Consider the following 14,215-nt stretch of genomic DNA (forward strand, 5'->3'; position numbering starts at 1 on the left):
TCTTCTAAAACGGCTATTGTTAAACCATTTCTTTCGGTGATAAAGATCGTTTTGAATCCTAAGCTTATCTTCCCACTTACCTGCAACTCCTCCCAGCTGCATAGTTCATCCCATTTGGTGGATCCTGATGCCCTGACAATGAGTCATTAATAACTATTTTACTGCAATACACAAAAGCTTCCATCATGACATAGGCAGAAATTATGCCTGGCAAATCTATGTTGCAATGTCTCATTCAGTCTTCTATCAGATAACAGTGGGAGAATGATTTAGTCAGTTTGCTGTTCTGTGTCTTTGTGCAGGTGTTTGTAAATGAATAAACTTTTTTTTTTTTTTTAAATCTGTGCTGGACAGAGTGTGGAAGCTGTTTCAACTGTAGATTAAACACTCAGTCCTTGGAAAGGATGCAATTCCTAGGGGAGGGACATGACAAACTGTAAGCAGACATTACACTAGTGATGCAACCTACAATAGGTTTGAAATCTTTACCACACAATAATTATATTTTTTTCCTGGCACCTGTTGCAATGATTTTAACAAACAGTGCTTGATTAAACTGTTTGATCCCTGTTAACATGACGTAGTTGTCACCTTTGTCTTTCAATTGAGAAAACTCAGGAACAATGAGAGTCAAGGTTGACTTTGTGTACCGGGACTGCCATTATACTTTCAGATCAAGTGAAAGAAATCTTGTGATGAAGGAAATGTTGATAGTTGGATACCAAACAGATGGCAAGTTTTCCAGTCATCACAACAGAAGTGCAGCATTCCTCCTGATAATGTGTGGATTGCTGAGAGGTGTTGGAGGAGTTTTTATATGTTGTCACAAAGATTGAATCTCCACAGAAAATTATCTGCAGAACACTTTTAAATCCTATTTCATTATCACAACTTACAGTTTTAAGCCTGCTACTGTCTTTCCCAGATGACGTGTCTAAATTGCCATAATTGCCCAGACAACAGAAAATATACATCTTGCATAAGCAAATAAACCTGCCCAGCACAGTTTGTCCATTGAAAAATGCCTTGTGCTTCAGACCAGCATGTCTGCACCACACACTGCAGCATTCCTTTTCCTAGGGACTGTGTCAGGCTATGACCAAAATGCTGGTTCTTAGCAGCACACAGAATATATGCTGCTGTTCAAAACATTCATCTACAGCCTGCAGTCATTCATGGCTCAACTCTGCAAGTTCTCTTTCACTGAAAACATACTGCCCCAAACTGTACATCATACTGACACTGTACCACTCCTTTACCAGAAAGACATATGCAAGCATTTGGTAGTATTCTTGGAGAGGATGTTTTTAGTAGATGGCTAATTCAAATGCAATGGATTTGGCTATTCAAATACAAAGAGTAGATAAATGTGAAATAATCTCTGAGTTAGTGGCAGTGATTGAACTGTCAGAAAAAGGGAGAAGATAAGTGCAATGACGTGACCAATTCTGACATGTAAATATACGGTAGGATGGGGGACCAACTGTAGCAAGAGCAAGGAATGTTCTCAGAGATAGAGAGTCTGAGATGTGACTTGTTTCCTCATCTGGGCCTTCCAAATTAAAGATCAATGCATTTCCAAGCCTAGACTATAAAGACTTTCTTTTGGTGGCTAGGAAACTTTGTATAGAAAATAGCCAAGTCAAAGCTGAGCCAGCTTTATAGAAGAGAAATATAATCCATAAGAGAAAATGACAACGACAAGCTAGGTTGGTCAGATGGGGACAAAAGTATAGGTACCTTCTGAACTATCTTGAAAGTCATTACTATTAGTCTTAGCTCATTAAGCTTCAAGTAGTTACCATTACTCTTGCCACTGTCTGCAAACAAGTTCAAATGACTGTGTAGATGATAAGATGGTTAAAAATCAAATGACCCATATTTAACTGTCAGGGTAATGGCTGTCCTGAATATCAGAACAGGTGAACAAAAATACAGTGCAATTCTTTGAGAGTGTGATTTTGTTGTGGGGTAAATCCCATTAGCCTAATTTTCAGGTGAGGAAATTATAATTACAGGGAAAAAAAACAGATTAATTTTCACCAAGTTTAGTTTTGCAAAGTGATCTTAGCTGTTCCTTACTGCTGCAGTACACTTTTTAGAAATTAAAGTAGCTTTCAACAGAGTTGCTATTTTGAATTGAATCTCCACAGTACAGGGGTGCACTTCTCTGTATGGGCCATATGATTTGTCTTTTATATTTGTCCTATCAGATATAAAATATTTTCTATTTTGTATTGGCTTATAATAACTGTAAACAACCAGAGGGTATTTTTGTCTAAGAAAACCTTTAATAAAGGTTCTTCTATATTCAGAAGTTATATAAGATCTATACTTCTAATTTCCTTTTAAATCAGTCTTTCTCCCAAGGCAGTTAGGATTTTTTCTCTGTCTGGGTCCATGAGTTACCAATGAAGTTTGCTTCCCCTAATCTCCTTACTCTTCTGACAAACATGTTTGTAGTTTTGGTTTCAAGGTTTTGGATGGAAGTTTAACCTGACTGAGTCAATGGTGATTTTTTCTGGCAATTCCAGTCAAAGAATAATTTCAGCCAGTCTCATTTCTACACTTCCCAGTTATGATACCACATTATTAGACACTTTACATCCTGGCTATGTTGGACACTGAACAATGAGGAACCAGCCTCTTTTACAGTCATGATTTGCTTCTTAAATTTTCAATGAAGTTTGCAATCTTTATTCTGAGGAAAGCCTACAAACCAAGTACCAGATATGCAGAACTACTAGTGCATTTCAGGAAAGAACATACACAATTTCAACACAGCACTATATTTTAATCTGTATGAAACCCATCTGTAGAAGGTCAGCTATGAAGTGTAGCACATGTAGAAATAGATGCAATTCCCATGTTCCTATAAAGTGATTTTTTTTCACATACAAAGCAGTTGTTCAGTCAAATATACATGGATTTCAGTTCGGGATCAAAGCCCTCTCTTGGCTACAACCAAACACTTTCCCCAGTTCTTTTTCCCCTGTCTGATTATCAGGTTGCCAAACTGCTATTTTAAGACAACTGCATAGTGTTAGTGTTAAGTTTTGCTATGTCTCCATTCCAAGTTCCAGCTAAATTCAAAGGTGAAAACAAGCTCTTTCCCTATGGAGCTGGTTGCAAGGCTGTTTTATTTGATTTCAAGTGGAGCACATATGTGACCTTCCACTATGAGCTCAGGAAACCTCAGGGTAACTGGCAGTGTAACCAGTGGAAACACCAACCTGCAGCAGAAGGCTAAAATCCTTACATTAGCCCTTGGCTACTGAGTATAGTATTGGTGCATACATTTCCCATTATGATAAACAGATTTTCATTAACCACATTAGGTAACACAGTACAAGAAATACAGAAAACAGACACCACAAAACTGCTTTAATTATAATTTCAGGAAAAAAAAATCTTGTTACAAAAGAAATGTAATACTAGAATACTGGGACCAGTTTGCTCTCTTTGTATATGGAACAATGCAGGAACTCTATCAAGCACAAACCTGATATGTCCCAAAACTGTGTTCTTTGGAGTCGAATTAAGGATGTTTCCATAGTCCAAGTTTCCAGTCCAGCTCATTATGAATGACCTTTTATATTTTTTTTTTTATGGTGGTTTTATGGTTTTCTTGCTTCCCTCTTAGATGACAGATTTCCATCTCCAGTCAAGTTGTAGCACTGAATGTAGCTCACAAGCAAGGGAAGCCTGTTTATGCTGCAACTTCCAGTGCAATTTGAAGGGCCATGGGTCTTAATTCATGCAGCTTTGTTTACTCCAACAGCAACTAATTTAAATGTACAGTAAAAGATGAATGCAAATACAGAAGCTGAGATAGTGTTCATTCCTTTTGGGGAAAAGCCAGTTATTAAAGCTAAGGAGGAGAAACAGCCAGCTTTCTAGAAGTGGGGTCAATGGGCAGGCACTTGGGAGATAAACTGTGTTGCCCTAAGTGCCATATGCCCATTTTATTTAATGTCCATTACAGGCATGAAACACCTTTTGAGACAAGACCAGACTGACCCACATAGTGCTTCAAATTAGTAATACACAACTTACAGCACACTAGTGTGAACTTTAAGAAAAATATCAAGATCTTCCTCACTGCTGATTGAGTCCCTTTGCTACTTTAGCTCTGCAAGCTGTCTGTAATTCCTGCTAGACCAACTCTAAGAAAAGTAATGGTGATTTAATCTCACAATGTGGAATGTCAGAGAGACTGGGAGTGGTTTACTCAACTCATTTGAAAGGCACCTCAGACAGGGAGAAGGTTTTATGAAGAAAAGCTGTGCAGGCTGGATAGGAAAAAAAAGCAGCAATGGATAGCATGCTGTAAGTTGAAGCACTTCTTTTGGATAACCAGCAGAATGAAAAAGCATTCTTTATTGGTTTTTATTGAAAAAAAGTTTTAAAAGCATACACTTGAGCAAGACCCAGACAGGTGGTAAAACATCTCTTCATCACTGTACTGAGGTTCTTCACAACATATTGGGGGAGAACAAGAGGAGGAGGAAGACAGTTGCACTGCCACCAACTCCCAGAGGTGACAATCCTTTTTTTCATCTGATCAAGAGACTGAAAAATGAACTTAATTCCTCCCACTGCTGTAGTCTCTGTGACTATGGGGAGGCAGCATTGCCCTAACAGCATTCACAGGCAGTTGAGACTGGCCACCCCAACCCTTAAGGAAATGCTTCTCATGCAGGCAAGAAGATAAGAAAAAAACATGCTGGGGGCCCAGCAAAGCTGATAGCATGCACTGCCAGAGTATCTGTGTTCCTACACCATTTATTTGCTCTCCAGATTACGTAGAGAGGACACATAGTATAAACACAGTCACCTCCCTGTCTTCTTCCTTCTCAGAAGCTGTGATGTGCCCCAAAAAATCCTGTACCCCACTTTTAACCAAAAACCTTTGATATTGTTTTGCCTTTGAGTCTCACAGTGTGTTTGTGATTCCTGGATCTCCTCTGGACGCTAGAGCCTTCTCTGGTCCTTCCACTCCCACTATTTGAAGAGTTAATTGTCCCAACAATAGGATCCCAGCAGTAAGCATACTTTGAGAAGCTGGTGCCAAAAGGCTGCTCTAATTGTGGATGCAGGAATACTGAATTATCTTATGATCTTTCAAACCTGCCTCAGCATCAGCTTCCCAGGGAGGCTATCACTTTTAAAACAGAAAAGTTCATTTTTTTATCCTTTTCCTTGAGTGTGAAAATATTGCTTATTGTTTTCTTACACCTAAGAAAGTTTACAGGAAATGGGGAGTCAGTAAATCCTGAAACTGGGGACTTATTTCAAAACTGTAGTTTTTCTGGATTCTCTCATGCAAATTTTTATCACTAGGTAGCACAACTCAGCCAGATTCAACACCATGCAGATCCCAGATACAGCAAGCATGAAAATAGTAAATGTGGTTTTCTCAGTGGGCCGAGACACAAAACAATCCACAGTGTTGGGGCAGGGCCAGGCGTCGCACTTCACCAGGCGGGGCATCTGGTAGCCATCATACATGTAATAGAATACATACATGAAGACAGCTTCAAAGACAATCCTGAAGAAGATGCTGCTGGTGTATGTCCACCACAAGGGGCCCCGAATGTGAATCTTTTCATTTTTTAGCTCTTCAATATCAATTTTCTCACCATTTCTGAATCGCCTTTTCTTCTCATGCCTGGTGTAAGCCACATGCATGGCCACCAGCAGTGCAGGTGTGGAGACAAAAATCAGCTGCAGGGCCCAGAGTCTGATGTGAGAGATGGGGAAAAAGTGATCATAGCAAACATTTTTGCAGCCAGGCTGAAGCGTGTTGCAGACAAAATCTTGTTGTTCATCTCCCCAGACTCTCTCTGCAGCCACAACCAGGATCATGATACGGAAGATGAAGAGGACTGTGAGCCATATCTTCCCGATACTGGTGGAGTACTTATTCACACCTCCTAAAACCTCCTGCAGAGTTCCCCAGTCCATCTTCTTTTCTGTGTCCTTTTACCTGCAGGATGACACAATACACAGAACAGTCACTTTTCAACCAGTGAGAAATCAGCTCCAGACCTGTGAAAGAGAAATCCAGAGCCATGGATAAGTGTAAGCCACTTTCATTTATCGCACCCATATGCTTATGGATCCAAACAACTTGTTAAACTCTCTCCCTTCCATCAGTTTATGATGGGACAAGCATACCTCAGTGTATTACTCAACAAGGCTTTGGGCAGGAAATAAGCACATCTTAATACAGTTCCTCTGTACATCCTCTATGCTCTCCTTCCCTTTCTGTGGTTGACTCTGGTCAGCATTTTGCCTTTCAGTGTACTTCCCAAAGCAATAGAAATTACTATCACTGCATGAGTTAAGCCACATCTAGACAAAATAGATTTCTCTAGTGTTTTTTTTTACAGGATTTCTTTGCCAACACCATATCCCTAGAAGGCTGATCTGCTTTCTTTATCCTGGGGGTAAGTACTACTAGGCCTCCTTCAGCAGAAGTCCTTACTCCCCCCAGACACCTCCAGCAGGCCTCCAAGGCTTTCTGCTGCAGCTCAGACAAGGCCCTAAATCTCACAAGTACAACGTTTGAATTTGCCAACACTGGTGGGAAGCCTCAAGCCAGCTCTGTCAGGGCTGCATGCTTATATAGCACAAGCCAGCAGGCAAAGGCAGACAGAGCAGAGCCTGCCCTTCCACATTCATTGCTATGTCATCCAAAGAAGGAGGCAAGCAGAGTCACAGAGTTTAGAAGAACAAGCCCTCAGCTAAAGAGTTTATGTTGATTTTCTAGATGGTATCACACTCCAGCAGAATGCAGAAAGTCAAATATCGGAGAAGTTCCATCTTAGCTTTTCTCCTACTCTTAAAAACCAAAATCCACACTCTTTGTCTTTTTGAAAGTAAGTTTTGCTAAGTTCAGACTTTGGTGTCAGGGCTCAGCTTTCACTGATTGCAGGTTTGGAAACTATCGCTGAAATGGACAAAACACTTTGAAACCCGAGCTGGGAACCTGTATAGCTGGTCCATCATCTCTCAAGGCTAGACTGGGAGAGCCACACAGGCCATGGATAAAAGCTCCATCTCCTCTTGGTGCCAGCTGCACTGTGGGGAGAGCATGGTACCTCGCAACACAATACCGGCCAAAGTTTGCAAAAATCTCTCATTCTCACACAGCAGAGAAAGAAAAACAACTTTTTACCCTGGTGTACATATATCCCAACCAAGGGACAAACGTGCCCCAACACATACCCTTGGTACAAGGGCCCAGCTTGTACGGACAAGCCTGGAGGCAAGAGGGAGAGGTCAGATTTACTGTGATGCGGAAAGCTGAAATTGGGTAAGGCAAAAAAGAAAACAACTTTGAGAAGATGGCTGGAATTCCTGAGACTTCTCATGCCTTGTCGCTGCTGAAACTGGCACAAATTTTACACTGACGTAACGTGCAGTCTATGATGAGATAGCTGCATCATTCTGGTAAAAAATTCCTCAGGTGTGTTGCATAGTCATTAAAATAAAGGCAATGAAACCTTCACAAGAGGCTAGTCAGAATTGAAGGAAAGTCCGAGAAGTGTGTATCACTGAGCTGAACACTCTGGGTTCCAAGTGCCGTCTCGCACTGCACTTCTGAACCGAGGCTGCGAGTTTTGGGGAGGTGGTAGGGAGAAAGTTTTTCTCCCTTTCATCTACCACTACTGAAGGACTGCAACTGGCTGTTAGGCAGCCAACCTACCCAGACGTCCACCTTGCCCACCAAGACACCATTACTGAAAACCACTCCAAATCCCCGTTCTAGGGTTAGTAGCTGGATCCCAGCCCTTCCCTCCCGCCCGCGCCTTCCTCCCTCCCTTCCTTTTATTCCGCCGAGCTCCCGCGCGGCTGCGAGCCTTCAGCGGAGGGAAGCGGCAGCATTGCCGTCCGCTCCTGGCAGCGGGCACCGAAGGCAAACACCGGGTTTGGCCCGGAGTTCCGACGGCTCCTCCCTGCACGGGCTGCGCGGTCCGAACGTGCCGGCCCGCCGGGGATGGAGGCTGACAGCCCCCGCCCAAGCACGGCTTGCATCGGCTCGGGGATGCTGGGTGAGACCCGACCCCACTCCGGCACACGGAGGGATGCACAGCCTAATCCCAATCCCGATCCCGATCCCAGCGGTGCGGCACGCGGGAGCCGTTCGGGACCCTCACCTGGCACGGCTGGGCGGGACACGCGGGAGCCGCTCGGGACCCTCACCTGGCACGGCTGGGCGGGACACGCGGGAGCCGCTCGGGACCCTCACCTGGCACGGCTGGGCGGGACACGCGGGAGCCGCTCGGGACCCTCCGCTGGGCAGGACACGCGGGACAGGCGCGTCTCGCTACTCCGCTCCCAGGTCCGCTGGCGCCTGTGGAGCGGGCGGCCACAGCCTCTCCGCCCCGAGTTTTAAGGTCCCTCCCCGTTCACCTGCCGCGCTTTTGACCCGCCCCCGCCCGCGCCCCGCTGCTCCGGAGGCGGCGGTGGGACCGGGGCGGGGCCGGGGTCTCGGCCGTGCCCGCGGGGCGGGAGCTGCTGCGGATGGAACGGGGCTGGGGCGGTGCCCCCGCGGGAGCGCACTCCGGCTCGCTCGGGATGTCGGGCGGAGCGGACCCGGTAGCCGGCAAATACGGCCCGGCGCCGGGATTGATTCCCAAGTGTTGGCAGAAAACATGTCCCGGAGGGACAGTCCGAAACTGCCCCTGAGCCGTGACAGCCGGAGGAAATCGTCGAGAAATTTCGGATAATGGTCAGATAACACACAGCTCCCATAGATTTTTCTCTAGGGTGAGGCAGGGCTAGAGAACAAAACCTCTTAGAAAGCCTGAGTTTGGAAGGCAAGGAATAGGTAAACGAGCTAATGAATTGATAATAAAAAATTGATCAGGGTAGCCAGATGTCGGAATAACAAGGGCATCCGGCTGCTAAGGGCGGGATAGAAGTAACACGCTTGGTTTTCCTTTGGGAAGGAATTCCGCGCTAGGGTTCAGAGCCTTGATTTCACTGCTACTGCGCAAAGGGAGTGGGGATTAAAGTTGGTTTTGTGAGAGAAAGTAACCTAGCAGGAAGTATAGTGACTCAAATCAGAGTTACTTGCCATGTGAAGATCTGTCACTAGGTGTTATTTGTCTGGCGATTGAGCTCTGTTGTTTGCAACTAAAAAAAAATAAGAAAAGTTTCATCTTATAGTACTCTTTAAGCCCCATCTTTAAGGAAAGGTTTAGTGGACACAGTCCAAACCAGCCAGGTGTGAATTGCATCAGCACTAGAAGCGCTTACTTGGGCTTTGCTTGTAACATATGAAGTATACCCAGAGTTGCTCTCAGGCTCAGGTTAGCCTCACACAGTGTGCACTTCACCCAAAGCATCCATCCAAGGCCTCTAGTAAATGATGCTTGATTACAACTTAGTAAAGAGTCTTGGCTTTTCAAAACATCAGCAAAAATTCCTACCAGAAATGAATGCTGTGTTAAAAAGGGTGTATAGGGAAAATAATAAAAATTTGTCTGAGTATACAAAGTACTGCTGAAAATGCTGTGTTTGTTACTGTATATTGAAGTAAAGCTCTGTATGTTACACTTCAGTACTGAGCCTGGTTTTGTGACACGTGTCTGGAAGTAGAAATCTTTCATCAGTAGGGACTTAATATTTAAACTTGATCTAGTAATTTGTATAGATAACACTTACTAGAAACTTGAACTTTGGTTTGTATCTGCAAAATTACAAATTAATTTGGCTTTGCTGTCAGAGATTTAGAAAATTAAGTTGGACTTCACAGAATATTCTGAGTTGGAAGGGACCCACAAGGATCATCGACTCCAACTCCTGGTTCTGCCCAGGACACCCCGAGAGTCACACACAAACACTTACTGAATTCTGTCAGGCTCAGCACTGTAACCACTTACCTGGGGAGCTTGTTCCAGTGCCCAAATACCCTCTGGGTGAAAAACCTTTTCCTAATACCCAGCCTAAACCTCCCCTGATAAAACTTGAGGCTATTCCCTTGGGTCCTGTCACTGGTCATCAAAGGGGAGAGGTCGATATCTGCCCCTCTGCTTCCCCTCACAAGGAAGATGCAGACTGCAACGGGGTCTCCCCTCAGTCTCCTCTTTTCCAGGCTGAACACACCGAGTGACGCCAGCCACTCCTCATATGGCTTCTCCTCAAGGCCCTTCACCATCCTTGTTGCCCTCCTTTGGACACTCTCCAATTGTTTAATGTCTCTTTTATGCTGTGGCACCCAAAGCTGCCCCCAGCACTTGAGATGAGGTTGTTCCAGCTCAGAGCAGAGCAGGACAATCCCCTCCCTTGCCCAGCTGGCCATGCTGTGCCTGATGCCCCCCAGGACAGGGCTGGCCCTCCTGGCTGCCTCATGTCCAACTTGCCATTGACCAAGACCCCCAGGTCCCTTTGTGCAGCACTGCTCTCCAGCCTCTCATTCCCCAGTCTGTCCTTACATCCAGAGCTGAACCATACCAGGTACAGAATCCAGCACACTCCCTTCTTGAACTTCATCTGGCTGGTGATTGCCCAGCCCTCTGATTTGTCCAGGTCTCTCTCCACAGCTTCCCTGCCTTCAAAGGAGTCAACAGCTCCTCCCAATTTAGTATGGCTGGCAAACTTACTTAGTATCCTTTCCAGTCCTCTATCCAAGTCATTTTTGAAGATTGAAGAGCACAGGGCAGAGGATGGAGCCCTGTGGAACCCCAGTAGTGACAGGTCACCAGTGTGATGTCACCTCATTCCCTGTAACCCTTAGTCCCTGACCTGTGAGCCAGTTGCTCACCATGTTTGCATGACATGTTAGTCCAGCTGTGTGCCGGACATTTTGTCCAGAAGGGCCCTGTGAGTGTATTAAAAGCTTCACTGAAATCTAAGATCTTTAAATAATCTAAAAAAAAAAAAAAGATCTTGAATAGTTAGCTATGTTTTATGAAATGGTACCCAGGTTTGATACATAGTAGTTGTAAATGCTTGGAAGAAATTCACAGGTCGCCTTGCTCAGTACTGCCACAGCATTTTTCATTTACAACCGAGCAAATTCTATGTTAAATCTGAGTTCTATTTTTAGTTTCCTTGATTTTTATTTGCTTGCTTGTGTATGTAATGCTTTATTTGGGAAGAAGAGGGAAGTCCTAGCAAGGAATTCTGACAGAGCATAAATTCAGGATTGTTGCATACACTTTTCTTAACACCTGTTTCATTGACAGGAGGTGCAAGAGACAAGTTTTAACAACACTGGAATCTATAAAGGTTCATTTGTAAGGCAGGGGTAGCACTGAAGCTGGTACCAAGTATTCATGTATATACAAAACTTTGTTTCTTGTGGGTAATAAAGTAACACGGAAATAAAAGCTTTATAAAAATAGGAAAATAAATACTGTTGTAACTTCCTCAACTCAGAAATAGGTTTTAGCTTATCTCAGGAGACCAGAAATCTTGGCATCATCTCCCAGGAATGAGCTATGGCTTTCCAAAGACTGTGTGTTCATCTCTGCATTTAACAGCCCCCAGACATCTCCAGAGGCTCTGTCTGGATCTAAACTTTTAATATTCTTAATAGCACTTGTTTTGCTCTCTGCTTTGTCTAACTATGGTTTGATGTCATGTCTGTATGGCTTATATAAATATTAAATATTTATCCCATATGCATATATGTACATATATATGTATGTGTATAAATACACATGATCCTAGAGTAATTAACTCAATAGCTTAATTATGTGTGGTGAAAAAGAAAAAAAGTTTCATTTCCAGAAAACATGCTCTTAGATAATTTCATGAGACATTCCTGAGTCCTCACCATTGAGAGTAATAACTAATTGTCTTGCCCTGTTCATCTCCTTTAAGAGTGCATAAAATTCTGTCATATCCTCTCCCCAAGCTTTTTATTCTGCCCTAATTTGTTGAAGCTCCATGCAGGAGCTGTTATATATCTTTATTATTCTCATCACAACTTGTGATGTGTGCTATTTTTACAAGAGCACTCCAAGTTCCTGCATAGTTTATAAATCCACAGCGCAATGCTTCCTGTGGCATTCACCATCATTTTCTAGTAATCCCTATTTACTTGTTTTCATTTTTCAGACACATTGTAGCAATAAGTTGTTTTTTTTCATACTCAATCCAAGATTCTTTCTCAAGCATTATTAGAAATTAAAATAGCACCTCCTGGGTACATAAATGCCCATATACTTGAATAGGTGTCTTTTGAACTAATTTTCACACTGTATGTTAGTTTGCATCAGCAGAAGCCAAGGTTCACTTGCAATTTTATCATCCTGTTACACTGGATAAGATTTGCTATTCCTCATGGTCAGGTTTAGTTTTGGCTACCACAAAGCACCATTTTTATAATTCACAAAGATTTTGATTTTTGCTGATTCATATGTGTAGCAACCTCCTGTTCACCACTTTTGCTCCCAATGAAGCTCTTTCAACACCTAGCAGCTTACTCACTACTTGTCATGCACAACTGTCATTAATCAACTGGAAATGCAGCTATAGACTCAGACCACACTTTGAAAATAGTTGTCATTTCTTTGAGGCTGGATTAAACATGTTATACCTGGATTTTTTGCACTAACATCAGCAATAAAAGTGCCTCCTCAGTTCAACTCAGCATGTGTAACCAGTTTGCTGTTCAAACACTCATTTTAGTCATTATACAACCAAAAATACCGTACTTGCTTAGCCCTTGAGCAAATAATTTTGTCTGCTTCAATATCTTTATGTGTATATTAGTGTCTGAAATAGGTACCCCGTCATTTTTATTATGTTCACTTTAATTGGCCTCCCAGCCTTTTATTTTATAGAAAAGTGCCTGAAGTGCTGTTGGCAAGGTCTGGCTAATGCAACTACATGGTTGTAGGATCTCAAATGCATAAAGTTGTAGCTTCCACGCCTATTACAGAACATTGAATTCTTAAAGCTTACAGAGCCACTATGTTGGGTACAACTCTGCCTCCTCCATCCCCACACGGGAGTAATGGGCTCATATATAATTTTCAGGGAACATTTTATTTACAAAGATCAAACTTTCATTTTTTGATGTAAATACTTTGTTACTTTGTTGTCTTTCAGCTTTTTTTATTATCATTATTTTTACAGTAAAATGTTAATGTGATAAAAATACTGCTGTGGTTTATGTTGTAGGAGGAGGTTCGGGGATTGAGAGGTTGCTCTGTATGTGAAAACAGCACTCAGGGTGCTTTGTAAATTCAGCTTGATGTAAGGGCTGCAAAGATGCTGGTTTATGTCAGTGTTGCTGCATGGGCATCAATCCCACGATCATAAGTCTCCGAAGGCTTCTCTGCCAGACGAAGATCCCTGACAGAAGAAGCCCAGATCAGCCTTCTTTTATTGTTTGCTGCCTAGTTCAAACAATTCAGGAAACTTCTGGAGAGGGATACAGCACCTGGTTTACTTCTCTGAGTAAGAGCTATCTTCCAGAAGTTCCTCAAAATCGTCTTCCATATTCATTTCATAAAGCAGCATGGGTTCTTCCTTTTCTCTTGGCTGTGCAGGATAACAAGAACGTTAAACAGGTTTCATCGTTTCGTCCAGCTCTGACAAAGACACTTTCACACAATACTTAAGTGACACATTTTAAAGTGTCAGTAGCTGCCCAATCCTTTGTTTCAGCCCCCGGTGGCAACTAGAATTTTCTTTGTCGTAACTGTGTGTCTTTCATCCCTAATTAGGATAGATAAGTATGCTTCCCTCAACTTCTCAGGTCTTTTGTCCAAGCCCTGCAGCTCCAGAGACACCTTCCACTTTCACAGGGCCACCGCCTGTCCCCTCAGGGGGACATCTGGCTGGCCCAGCTCGCCTTGCAGCTCTCAGGGTCTCTCTCCACTGCCCTCAAAGGCTCAACCCCCTTCACGGGTGAGTCTGTGGGTAGGACCCTCATTTACTACCTATTGCCAAAAAAAAAAAAAAAATTGTCGTGGGGTGAGGAGTTTCGTGTGAGAGAGTGATACCTTTTCACAGAGATGCTCCATACGGCCAGGAACGGGCAGAGCAGGATCTATAAAAGAGCTTTGAGATTTTCTTTGTGTCTGAGGAGATGCTTGCCAAAGAAGAGGGGCAGACCTTACATTTGACCAATTCCCACCCTTTGCCATTCATATTCCATGTCTGTAAATGCACTATTAGAGTTCAGGCAAACTTCTCAGGTTTGCCAGGAACACTTTAAATGTTTGATGCTTATCTGAGGAGGTTT

General features: G+C 43.3%; 1 protein-coding gene across 2 annotated transcripts; it reads right to left on the reverse strand.

The window, feature by feature from the left end:
• Positions 1-4,846: 4,846 nt before the first annotated feature.
• GJB2 (gap junction protein beta 2) lies at positions 4,847-13,465 on the reverse strand. 2 transcript variants are annotated; one of them, XM_033052354.1, is made up of 2 exons: positions 13,409-13,465; positions 4,847-5,989 (listed from the first exon to the last, which is right to left on the reverse strand). In XM_033052354.1, the coding sequence occupies exon 2, from the start codon at positions 5,965-5,967 to the stop codon at positions 5,290-5,292; it is 678 nt and encodes a 225-aa protein (XP_032908245.1). In that variant the 5' UTR covers positions 5,968-5,989; positions 13,409-13,465; the 3' UTR covers positions 4,847-5,289. The 2 variants fall into 2 exon arrangements, with proteins under 2 accessions (XP_032908245.1, XP_032908244.1); XM_033052353.1 differs by lacking the exon at positions 13,409-13,465 and adding an exon at positions 8,258-8,373.
• Between the last annotated feature and the right edge of the window lie 750 nt (positions 13,466-14,215).

Source organism: Catharus ustulatus, chromosome 2, assembly GCF_009819885.2.
Source record: "Catharus ustulatus isolate bCatUst1 chromosome 2, bCatUst1.pri.v2, whole genome shotgun sequence".
Taxonomy (NCBI): domain Eukaryota; kingdom Metazoa; phylum Chordata; class Aves; order Passeriformes; family Turdidae; genus Catharus; species Catharus ustulatus.